The 13,432-nt window shown below is 35.2% G+C and overlaps 1 protein-coding gene across 1 annotated transcript in view; it reads left to right on the top strand.

Annotated features, from left to right (window-relative positions):
• LOC150076086 (BLOC-2 complex member HPS3) overlaps window positions 1–13,432 on the top strand; it is a 198,507-nt gene that overhangs the window by 45,490 nt on the left and 139,585 nt on the right. The window contains exons 7-8 of the mRNA XM_090387254.1: window positions 1,719–1,852; window positions 3,851–3,923. Coding sequence (XP_090243380.1) covers window positions 1,719–1,852; window positions 3,851–3,923 — 207 coding nt within the window. The remainder of the gene's footprint in view (window positions 1–1,718; window positions 1,853–3,850; window positions 3,924–13,432) is intronic.

Raw genomic sequence — 13,432 nt, 5'->3', positions numbered from 1 at the left:
TAAGTAAGTACACTTTTCAGTTTAGGGAAAAGAAAAAAGTCACAAAGGGGCTAGGTCTGGTGAGTAGGATGCATGTATGTGCATGCGCGCGCACACACACAATCATTTGTTTTTTGGCTAGAAAGTGGCAAACAGAGCATGTATGCTAGAGCATCCAACCATCCTTCCACAATTCAGGTTTCTTTTTGTTCTTTGTTCTTTCTGTTCTCAGAGGAATTTGTTTTATAATTGGAGTTAATTTGTTAATATGTTATAATTGGAGCAGTATACCGCTTTCCTAATTTCTATTCATCCTTTGAATTTTTTCATGCAACCTTGTGAGAACTTCAAATATAGTATGTTTGATTTGCAGTGATTTGATGGGACATATTCAGCCATAATAATTCCTTTAATATTGAAGAAAACAAGAAGTAAGGTTTTCATTTTTGATTTTGACATTCTTATTTTTTTTTGTATGGGGGTTGTTTTGTCTTCCATTGCATTGACTGTCTTTTAGTTTCTGGAGCATACTGTAACAGCCAATTTGCATTACAATTAATTACAATACTTAGAAAGTCTGGATCTTCTTTAGTATTTTTCAGAGCATCTTTACAAACTTTGAGTCTTCTCATTCTTTGATCCTTGTTCAAAATTTGTGGCACACATTTTTCTCGTGCCTAAATTTTCAGTTAAAATCTGTTTAACTGTTTCTTTGTCCATATTGAGTTAACAATGATCACTTCTAATTAATGTCCCTTACTCAGTCCTCATTTTCTTCAGTTTCCATGGATACCAGAGGGCCTTATCATTCATTGTCTTCCACATTCTCTCTTCCTTCTAAAAATCTTTTATGCCATTCAAACATGTGAGCTCTTGACATAGTATCTTCACCATAAACTTGATGTAACAACTCATAACATTCAATTTGGTGTTTTCTTTAGTTTTGTTGAAATTTGAAGTTGATTTGTTGTTCGATTCTTTTGTCTGTCATTTTCCTGGAAAACTGCAAAAATGCAAGGTAATGAAAACCTGTCTCACTGCAAAGTGCATAAGAATATTAGAACATGGCTTGGCATACAACTAGAGAAAGGTTCAAGGTCAACTGTTGTGCCTTTGTTTCAGAGATGGCACTTTGTGTATAATAGTTGCATGCGCAGTCTCGTTATTTAATAGCCACACCTCATACATAAGTAGAATTATAAGAATAACATATACGAAATGGATAAGTATGGGTTTAACAAAGGAATAAAATAATGTAACAAGCTGATTGAAACTAGAATAAAAAGTCTGCAAAAGTTAAAAGTTTGATATGAGCGAATCTAAAATACATTTTCTGTATACACAATGCATTTTCACAATTAAAATAGAGCTAAAGATGTCAGTAACTGAACTCTGAGCTGTTGGTGGGTAAGCCATCATCTGCCAAGAATCAAAGCATAGAAAAGAATGCTTTGATTCTCGGTGGATGACACACGAGTAACCCTTTGACTCACCTTTCTTCAAACTATTCTTTGAAAAGAATAGATTGCCTAAGAACAGCACACTTGAGAACTTGCTCAATTTTCCTTACTCCCTGAAATAAATTTATATTTTTTATTTTTTGTTGTTTTATTCAATCTTTTTTAGTTCATTGCTGCAGGTACTAAAGTAAACTATTTGATAGTTCCATCTACAGAGTTATTCATTACTCATTTTGCTTGTCGTAATAATGTATATTTTTTTCCATTAATTATTTGCAGGCATGTCCTAATAGTGAAGAAGCTGTTTGTTTACTTGGTCTTCGTCCATTTCTTGGAGTAGAAAAGCTTTTTATGTCAAATCATCATCTCATACTGGTATCTTCCATAGATGACGCTTATTCAAGTAGTACAGAGTAAGCTATTATGCTGCATAAATTAAGTTAAATGGTTAAATGATATATTGTGTTTAATGTAATGTTTGTAAAGGTAATAAGTATTGACTCACTTTTCCCTGCCTTATTTTGTCATTTAAGCAATATACTACACAAGCTTATCATTCTACTGTTATATGCTATGGACAACTAACAGTAGATTATAGAATTAGTTACTGAGTTGGAAGAGTCATGTTTTAAGACTGCTGAATTACAATGAATTTCATTATTTAAGAAAAACATTGTATCATCAAATTCCTTTTTCAAAAAGAAAAAATGTTATTATCATCTGTCATAAATTGGTAACAGTGTATAGTTTAATGATAGTAGCTAATTAAATGAGAATAAGTTGCAGCCCAGAAGACCTTGCATGTATGCACACAGTACCTCAGTAAATACAAACCATGTAGAAGAACTGAAATTGACATTAGATGAATGTATATTGGGAATATGTGGATTGTTTATAACTCTACTTGGTGGTATGGTTCATCACATATTGATTGAACAACTTTGCACTACTGATTACGTGTCAGTGCTGGTTGATAAGAAAAACGAAGCTTGGATTACAATTTTTTAGAGAAAATAATCATTGATGAAACCTGGGATCCTCTCTATAGCCCAGAAGCTTAAAAGACAGACAAAGGAGCAGATAAATGCCGATTTAGCAGTCTCAAAAATACTGCTTTTCTAAGCAGTGTTTTTGAGAACAGTGTTTTAACAATTGAATGATGGTGTGAGACTTCTTCAGTAGCAATTAACAGTTGAATGATGGTAAAAGATCTGCAAAGTGTATTATTTTACATGATGTAACAAAATGAGAAAGAGGAAAGGAGTTTTGATTTACTCATTACCCTTTTCGTTCATGAGTTGTTGTGATTTAATTTTGGATTTTTGGATTGTATGCTGTTAAATTTATTAAATTAATACATCACAAAGTATTATAATTTTTGGTTATTAGAAATAATTTTGTTATATAAAAAAATTTTTGGATTACAATTTTTTAGAGAAAATAATCATTGATGAAACCTGGGATCCTCTCTATAGCCCAGAAGCTTAAAAGACAGACAAAGGAGCAGATAAATGCCGATTTAGCAGTCTCAAAAATACTGCTTTTCTAAGCAGTGTTTTTGAGAACAGTGTTTTAACAATTGAATGATGGTGTGAGACTTCTTCAGTAGCAATTAACAGTTGAATGATGGTAAAAGATCTGCAAAGTGTATTATTTTACATGATGTAACAAAATGAGAAAGAGGAAAGGAGTTTTGATTTACTCATTACCCTTTTCGTTCATGAGTTGTTGTGATTTAATTTTGGATTTTTGGATTGTATGCTGTTAAATTTATTAAATTAATACATCACAAAGTATTATAATTTTTGGTTATTAGAAATAATTTTGTTATATAAAAAAATTTTTGGTAAATAGATTTTCTAATTTATTTTATTAAGTACAAGAATATACTTTATATTAAATGAAAGGTCAATTGTAGTAAAAGCTAATCTTATAATTTATATTAAAATATATTTTAATTTAGAATTGAATTCAAGTAACCTAAAATTAAAATGTGAAAAAAATGCTTAGGTTGATGAGAAATCACTTATATCTCCATCTTTATGATTAATATTACAATATGTATTTTATTTACCTCTCAAGCAAGCCCAACAAGAAAAAATTAATCTGGTTTTAAATAAGAATTGTGAATTCAGTATGTTATCAAAATACAAAAAAAAAAAAAAAAAACCATATGATTATCTAAGTCTTATTGCAACTTTTTTTTTAGATGCTTTATAGCCTTTATATATGAGAATTTATTAGTTTTAGAAAACATTATGTTGTTAATGTATGAGGTATATTCCTCTTGAAATTGTCAAATAATTTTATAGCCTAGTATAATACTCATATATATGAGAATGGCATCAGTGGTATGCAAAGTCTGGATTATTTCCTTTGAAATTATTTGTGAATAAACTTTTCCTTTCTAGGTCTATTGAAGGAGGCAGCTGTACTCTTTATTCTCTGAGAAAACCATCCCCTCAACAACTGTTTTCTGATTTGGTAGGTTATTGATCTAACTAATTCTAATACATATTACTCTTACACCTTAAAATAGTTACTGTGCAATTTTTTTAGATTTTAAATATTGTTTCTAAAGTGTTGCTTATGAGGTATAGAATACAGTGTATGTATATTACATGCATATATTATATGTTGAAAAAAATCGCAAGTTAGGGTTGAATGTGAAAGTGTCTGCAATTCTGCCCAGACACGATAGGAGTGAGTATATGATGAGAGCCTTATCAATAAATTCGGCTCTGAAGAGATTGTGCAAGGCTCAAGGGGTAGAATTTTTTTTAACCTGGTCTGTGCTTGTTGAGAGGAGAGACTGCTTCTACAGGGATGGGGTACACTTAAATAGAAAGGGTGCAAGAATATTTGCTGATGCTATCGAGGCAGTGTTAGGTGGGTTGGAAAACTGCTAGCTTGGGGGACAGACAGGCGAAAAGGTTAACAGTGGCCACAGGCAGAGGCAAAAGTGATTTGTGCACTGCTTCTATTAGAATGAACAGCAGCATGGAAAGCAAGGCAATGGAGATTTCCAAGACTGCTGAGAGTTATAGTGGAACAAATAAATACATGGGCTGTGTTAGGGTAACTAAGAGTAGAAACAGGAGCATGTATACTTGCATGTACACCAATGCTAGGAGAATAGTTAATAAATTTAATGAGCTTGAAGTGCTAGTCAAGACATCAAAGTCAGATATTGTTGGGATATCAGAGACATGGTGTCACACAGACATAAACATTGCAGAATTGGAATTTGGGGAGTACAATGTGTGCAGAAAGAATAGACAGGACAGGAAGGGAGGAGGGGTTATGCTGTTAGTTAAGAAACACACAAAACCTAAGGAAGTTCATCCAGTTGATGTTGGTGAACAATGCAATGTTGAGTCTGTTTGGTGTGACATAAGCACTGGGAAAGGTAAAATGAGAGTAGGTGTGTGTTATAGGCCTCATGAATCTGATGAGTATAATGAGCAATTGTGCAGAGAAATAGAGTGGGCCAGTAAACAGAATGTCTTATAATGGGGGATTTTAACTTTTCAGATATTGACTGGAACTTGTGAGTCGTCACTCGCACACTAGCAACACTTTTTTTGGATTAATTGGATGATTGTTTTCTACAGCAGCATGTTTGAGAGGCAAACAGAGGGAGTAATACTATTGATCTGATTAACAGCAGTGATTATTCATGCATTAAACCTAAGGAAGTTTCAGAAATTATTTCCATTATATTTGTACATACATTGTACATTATTATATGTACTTAATACAATATTAAATTGCACATATTTAATGTGAATTTTGCCTAGTTGGGTTTAGACCATCAAGAATCTATATCCAGTATTTCCAGTCCTTCACAAATTTGTTGAGGTCACCATCAATTGCTTGGACTATGGTGAGTATTTGCCTGGGGAGAAAATGATTCCAAAGAGCTATTCTGTTAGGGTGAGCTGTAAGTGTGGAAGCTAACCTCAGTGCAAGTTGAGGGATTCTCTAGCCACACAGTATTTTTATTTTATACTGCATCTCTATATCAGTTATATTAAATCTGCATTCAGTTAATGAACTTTATTGAAATTAAATTTCTGTTTTTATGTGGTACTAGCACAAGAAAGTTTATACTTTGATTTGAACCTTTTCTTCTTATAAAAAGCATTAAATTATCATAAATTCTTTAGCTTTTCTGCAGTTATTACCAAACTGTAATTTGAATGTTAAGTGTTTCTTATAATTAACTATGTATAAATACAGTGCAAGCGCATCAGAAATACATAGCTATATCTGAATAAATCAGAATATTAGTAAAACGGCATTGTTTTAAGTTATATCTCATATTGTGAATACCTTCACAATGAGTTGCCATGATATTGCATTACTTTGAATAAGTAAAGCTTCACCTAAGGAGAAGACTAATGTTACTTATTCTCAGATGGATACCACCACCCAGAAGGCACCATTTCAGGGCTATTTTGTATATGTGTGGGATAATAACTCGACTATCCACTTGTCCCTATTAGACTTAGAAAAGCAAAAAGGTAGAAGGAAAGTAATAGTAGGAGTGGAAGAGGAAAAGAAACGGTGTAGAAGAATGAAAGGGACAGTAACTCCTTCAACTCACACCACTCAAAAATTCATAAACTCCTCGAATAGGCAATGCTTCCCCAGTGGAGAAGGCTGTTGTTACCTATTCTTGGAAACTCCGGACATCATCAGGCTCCCCCTGGTGCCGTTTCAGGGCTATTTTGTATTTGTGTGGGATAATAACTCGACTATCCAGTTGTCCCTATTAGACTTAGAAAAGCAAAAAGGTAGAAGGAAAGTAATAGTAGGAGTGGAAGAGGAAAAGAAACGGTGTAGAAGAATGAAAGGGACAGTAACTCCTTCAACTCACGCCACTGAAAAACTCATAAACTCCTCGAATAGGCAACGCTTCCCCAGTGGAGAAGGCTGTTGTTACCTATTCTTGGAAACTCCGGACATCATCAGGCTCCCTCTGGTGCCGTTTCAGGGCTATTTGGCCCTTCTTCGGTGGTTGGGTAGTTACCGAAGTGATGCAATGATGGCAAAACAGTTATGAAGTATAACTCCACAATATGAGAGATGCCTGATGGTGTATCATGTATTTAGACTCTAAAGCATTTAGGGCATAAGCCTCAAGCTATGGAGGAGTCTGGACTATGTATAAATACAGTGCAAGCGCATCAGAATATTAGTAAAACGGCATCGTTTTAAGTTATATCTCATATTGTGAATACCTTCACAATGAGTTGCCATGATATTGCACTACTTCGAATAAGTAAAATATTAGTAAAATGATGCCATTTTACTAATATTCTGATTTATTCAGATATAGCTATGTATTTCTGATGCGCTTGCACTGTATTTATACATAGTCCAGACTCCTCCATAGCTTTAGGCTTATGCCCTAAACTCTTTAGTGTTTCTTGTAAACAATATATTATCGATAATGTAATATTGTTAATCATATCTTTCTTGGAGTAATTTTTATTTATCATTTTAATGCAGAATATTTTCTTTGTGTTAGCTTATTTTGAAAAAGGGAAATTTCACTGTATAGATTTAGAAAGTGTGTATAACAAAATTTTAATAAAAGTTGTCCCTATATTTAATCTTATGGTCTTCTATGTTATGGTCTCCTAAAGTTAACTAGTTAATGCAAAACATTCAGATTTCTTATATATACTATACAGATGGTGTGAAAGGAAATTAAAGAAAAATTGAGAAAGTTGTTCTGTGTATTTTTGGTTTACAACATAGGGGAAATTACAGCATAGTGTTTCTGGTAGTTCAATAGAACATTGTAGATAAGGTGTTGCCGTATTGAGTTATGTTATGGTCCTTGAGGCTGTCACAGACATGTTCTCAGATATACCAAGCTGTGCTTGCTACCTGGGAGTCTAAAATGCTGATGGAACTGATATTTGGGTGACACTCAGGTCAAGTGGACCTAATTTTGGCAAAGTCCAGTTGGTTTTTGACAGCTAAACCCTCTGCCTGCACCTTCATGATGGTGGGACTGTTAGTAACCCTGAGTTACTAACAGTCCCACCATCATGTTAGTAACCCCATGTGCAGCTACTTAAATACAGCACCTAATACTGGAGGTGACCACCCAGGTGCCAATGAATGTAAGCAGGGGTGTGGCACCCACACCACACAGAGGAATGCTGCCAGTCTGTGTTACCAGGCAAAATAGGTGGTAAATGACTCTCATCAACCAGTGCAGTACCGCCACTTTGCTTATTAGAAGCTTGAAGTGGTGGAACCCGTGTTTAGTCTCCAGAGCAAAGGCAATTCCCCATCTCTTCCATCATGCAGTATGATTGATGTCTTTTGAGTTTATGATGAACATGGTGAGATCCAATCTTTCTTACATTTCAAGGGTACAGCTCTAAAACAGCATTCGCAGGCCATCTGCTAGATAGTCCACTGGATCAAACTTTATTGGTAGCTCTCTAGGAGGCTTCTGAATCACCTAGTGTATAATCTTGCTACCTCTACTCTGCCAGATAGTGACTGGAGGTAGTCCGAGTAATGTGTACGCAGGGGGGGGGGTTGTTGAGGCCACGTTATCTCAAGGCGCTGGTTATATTCTTACCATGTGTATGCCATATCCAAAAATTTCATTACTTCATACAGCATGCCCTCACACCTTTTCTTATTTCTGAATATACCATGAATTGTCAAAATAATAGAACAGACTTATCTGAAAAAAGATCTAAACCTCCCAAACATTTCCTCGCTCATATCACAAATATATGTAGGCTAAGTTCTAATCTCAGTGATGTCCATTTCCACTTGCAGTCTGCCAAGCCCCATATACTTTTTCTGACAGAATCCCAGTTATCAATTGATTCAACCACTGCTCATCTCAGTTGTCCGAATTATTCGCTGTATGATTCCTTTCACTTCAGAGGTTGTACTTGTACATATGTCCATTTTGATATTCCCTGTCAAAGACTTAGTAATTTGGAATCTCCTCTTTTCAGTTTTCCCTGTCTTAAAATCTCTCTAAGTTATCTGGAAACCTTCCATCTGATCAATGATCAGTATGGATTCAGTCGGCATCAATCCACTGGTGATATTCTGGTTTATGTTACCCCTCTATGGACAAAATCAATGGAAAAGTTTAGTCAAACTCAAGCCATTGCTCTTGACATTTCAAAGACTTTTGATCGTGTTTGGCATAAAGGTCTTTTAAATAAGCTTCCACCTTATGGTTTGCCTACTGTTTCTTGTAATTGTATATCCAGTTTTCTCTCTGAATGCTCACTGTGAACAGTAATAGATGACTCTGTCTGCTAACTTCTCTAATAATGCTGGTGTTCCCCAAGGTTCAGTTTTCTTTCTCATACTCTTTTCCTCTTGTATATTAATGATCTTCTTCCATTAACTGCAAATCATATAATTAGTTTTGCTGATGATAGCACATTGCATTCCATCTTTCAGTGTGAGAAACCTTGCTCTGCACAAACAACTGCAGCTTCTCACATATCCACTAACAATTTTGAAAATGCTGATTTCAGGTAATTCTCCAGTGGGGCAAAGATAACATAGTTGATTTCAATCCTTCTGAAACTCAGTCCCATCTTATATCTCGCAAAAAGGATTCTTCTGCTCCTATGCTTATCTTCAATTACACTCTGATTTCTAGACAAGATCATATATCTCTGTTGGGGATTACCCTGACTTCTAATCTCCCTTGGCATAAGCACATTACAAATATTTCTTCCTCTGCATCTAAAAAACTGGGTTTTGTCTTTCACTCTCAGCATTACTTTTCTTCCAAACAGCTGTTCACTGTACAAATCACAAATCCAATCTACTATGGAATATTGTTATCACATCTGGGGCAGAGTCCCCAAAACCTTTCTCAGGCTTCTAGATTCCATTCAAAAGAGGGCAGTTAGGTTAAATAGTAGTAGTAGAGGCATGTGAAGCAAGAAAGCAAGTGTATGAGCTTATGTAGCATCAGCCAAAAAAAAAAAATTTCACACATCCATTCCATCTAAAATTTTGTCCAGTTCTTCCTTGAATTTATTTATGCTATCAACTTTTACAATGACGCGGAAGTTTATTCCACCAATCAACTACCCGCTGGCTAAAGGAAAATTTCCGCACATCTGTTCTACAACCGTCTTTCCTCAATTTGAATTTATGTCCCCTCAGGTTCATAATTTGAGCAAAGCGAAAGAATCCCATCAGAATTTAGCGTGCTCAACCCATTCAAGGCCTTATACAACTCAATCAGATCACCTCGCTGGTACCTAGTCTCCAGCTGCTGCAATTTGCAGAACTTAAACCTTTCTTGATAAGAAGACCTCTTCGTTCCCCTGACCAATCTTGTGGCCCATCTCTGTACATGCTCAAGCAAATCTACATCCTTCCTAAAATGAAGCCTCCAGACCTGTACACAGTAATCAAGGCGTGGCGTGACCAATGCCTTATACAAAGGGATAATTACCTCCTTTTCCCTACTAGCAAAATCCCTGTATATCATTGACAATACCCCATGACCTGCTCTGGCAGCCTGTCTGCATTTCTCAGATAACTTCATATCTGACTGCACAATTACTACCAGGTCTTTTTCATTTTCTACCACTCTAAGTGTAGTACCACACAGTTGGTACGTTTCTCTGGGGTTACTTCTACCCATATGCAGTACTTTGCATTTGTCAATGTTAAACATCATTTGCCACTTCTCAGCCCATTGGCCCAACTTTTCTAGATCCTGCCGCAGTAGCACACTGTCATTACTGTCATTAACAACCCTGCCAACCTTTGTATCGTCTGCATACTTGGACATTAAGCCTGATATATCTCAATATCATTGATAAATATACAAAACAACAGTGGGACCAACACCAAACCCTGGGGGATTTGGGATAATTTGTCAGACAAGACTTTCCCTTAACAAACCCATGATGTGTCTGAGTTATTACTGCAGTCTTTAACAATCCTTCTTTAACCAGTGACTCCATTATTTTCCTCGGAACAGAAGTTAAACTAACAGGTCTGTAATTACTCGTGTCACCTTTTGATCTCCCTTTGTGAATTGGCGATACATTTGCACATCTCCAGTCCGTGGGGACTTCTCCTGAGTCAAAGGATGCTCTCATAATTATGGCTAAGGGTTTGCTTATTTCCTTTGCCATCTCCTTTAATATAACTGGATAAGTCATTAATAGGGTTTGGATTTTTATGTATTATCATATTCATTTTTCGTTTACATAAAGGCATGAAACTTAGTGTGTCCATGTTATATGGTCTGAGGATCGTAAAGAAGCATGTTTAAAATTTCATATTGCATCATATTTTACACATTAGGTCATAATTTCAAAAAAAAAATAGGAAATATCATATTTAATAGCATATTTTGTACTTGCTGACATAAAACTTTCATATTTCGTCTTACAGTAATCAACAAATTATTTATCAAATTGATTTAAAATATATTTCTAAAAAACCCTGGAAATTTACATTTAATCATTTCACATTCCCGCATTGGCGGGCAAGAGCGGCTAAATCCCAAAGTTATTTTGATTGGCTCTTTAGTCACAACCACACCATAGTGTCATTTTAGCTATAATTTAAAACTTGAGCGTAGTTTCACCTTATACTGAGTTCAACGAATTATTCGTTCAACTTATTTTATACAGTAGAAACCTCAGCTGTTGGCGAAATGAAGCAAAATTGAGTTTTTTAGAAAATGGATTTCTTTTGTAGAAGAGTCTAAAGACATACCAAATGGATGGAAAAATAATATATTGCAACGCGTGCATTAAAGGGGTACGGAAATTAATTAATAAATATAATATCGGTGTAGATACGCCATAGATAACTCTTAAAGAATAACTATGATAGTAACGTGAGAGGCATAATTTCTTCTGTATCTCATATTGTGCTCTTCTTTCACAACGAGTTGCCTGTGTATTGCACTACCTCGAATAAGTAACGCTTCACTAATAGAGAAGGCTATTGTTACTTATTCTCAGTGAGTACCATCACCCAGACGGCACCGTTTCAAAGCTTTTCATCAGTGGATGGCAGTAAGACAAGTAACAACAGTCTTCTCTATTAGCGAAACTTTACTTATTCGAGGTAGTGCAATACATGGGCAACTCATTTTGAAGGAAGAGCACAATATGAGATACACTACTATCGTAGTTGTTCTTTAAGAGTTATCTCTGGTGTATCTACACCAATATTATATAGAATCTTAAAATTCTTGAATATTATGCCTTGTTGCATTTAGTTTATTTAAGTAAATTAATTAATTACCTGGTAATAGATCTATCATAATTTTTATTTTTGGATGCTTCGATATGTGGACATACCAAATTTAATGCTCATGCATATTTAGTTTTTTCATATAAATTGTAAAATAATAATAATTTTTATAAATAATCTTAAATAAATATATAAATACATTTTTAAAGTTCCATGCGCGAAAGTATCCCAATTACAACAGCATAACAAGGAGAATTTCATGGGTGCATACTACACAGCAGTACTGCAGAAAACCAAAAAAATGCCAGATCCATTCTTTGCCGATTTATGCCAAGCAATGGTTGCCGCAAACATTCCTTGGAACAAAGTGAACGATCCGGTCTTCAAAAGCTTCTTGGAAAAATACTGCTCCCGAAAAATTCCTGACGAATCAATGTTACAGAAAAATTACCTTGAGGACTGCTGTTGTTGTTGTTATTTGGTTTTTATAAGCATTAGCAACTAAGGCTATATTGCTCCAGGGATATGTGGTGGTCATTCCCTGACCTTTCCGCATCCTCCATATTTGGTGGTCACGGGCTCGAACTCTGGTATAATCAAGAAGCATGTGCTGTTCCTGCCCACCTGGCTATGGAGGCCCCTTGAGGACTGCTGTAAATCGATATGCTCTCATTGATTTTATTAAATAATTTATTATTTAATAAAATCCAAAAGACTGAATGATGTGTAGGCTATATTTTAATTAATTAATTAATTTATTTATTTACTTATTACTTGCAGTGTCTAAACGATATCTGTAATGTTAATACAAATAACAGTCATCAACTAGATGACTGTTATTTGTATTAACAGGGAAAGTACTAGAGAAAAGAATATCCTAGACCTCATCATCACACATGAATCAGATGACATAACAGGGCTGACAGTAAAGGAACCAGTAGCAGGAAGTGATCACGGAGTTCTACGGTGGATGATGATGAGAGAGGTAGCAGAAGTAAAAGGCAAAGGAATAGGTTTTAATTTCAGAAAAGGAAATTACGATGCCTTAAGGTACTACATGGCCTCTATTAACTGGGTAGATATTGCGCAGAGAATGAATACAATTGAACTGTGGTACTTTTAAAACATTAATCACAGATGCCTTGAATGCGTATATACCATTAAAAAAATACTCCACGAGAAGGGTTCCAAGTTGGATGAATAGTGAAGTTGCCACATTACTTGAGCAGAAAAAGGTGGCATGGAAAGGTTACAGAGCAATAAAAAGTACTGAAGCCTATAACAGCTACAAGGTGATGTGTAATAGAGCCACAGAAAAGGTTCGACAGGCAAAGGCAGTTTATGAGAAATCACTAGCAAACAGAGCAAAGAGGGGGGATAAAGAATTCTTCACATATATAAATGCCAAGAAGAGCAGAACAAACCAGATTGGACCTTTACATAAGGGAAAGGGGATAGTAATAAATACACCAGCTGCCGTTGCAGATGAACTCAACAGTTATTTTGCATCGATATTTACAAATGAAAAGTCTTTTGTGGCAATGGGAAATTGTGGGAGCGAAGTTAAAAAATATGTAATTAATGATATTGAAATTTCGCAAGATTATTTAATGAAAAAACTTTCGAGCCTACAGACCAGTAAGGCTCCTGGAGTTGATGGAATATACCCTATAATCTTAAGAGAGGAGGCAAGCGAGTGCATTGAACCATTGAGGCTAATTATGCGAGCATCACTAGACTCTGGGGAGATT

This window comes from Mastigoproctus giganteus, chromosome 13 (genome assembly GCF_048544385.1).
Source record: "Mastigoproctus giganteus isolate SK-2022 chromosome 13, ASM4854438v1, whole genome shotgun sequence".
NCBI classification, from domain to species: Eukaryota; Metazoa; Arthropoda; class Arachnida; order Uropygi; family Thelyphonidae; genus Mastigoproctus; species Mastigoproctus giganteus.
The sequence above is the reverse complement of the archived record's forward strand: the minus strand, read 5'-3'. Positions and strand labels throughout refer to the sequence as shown.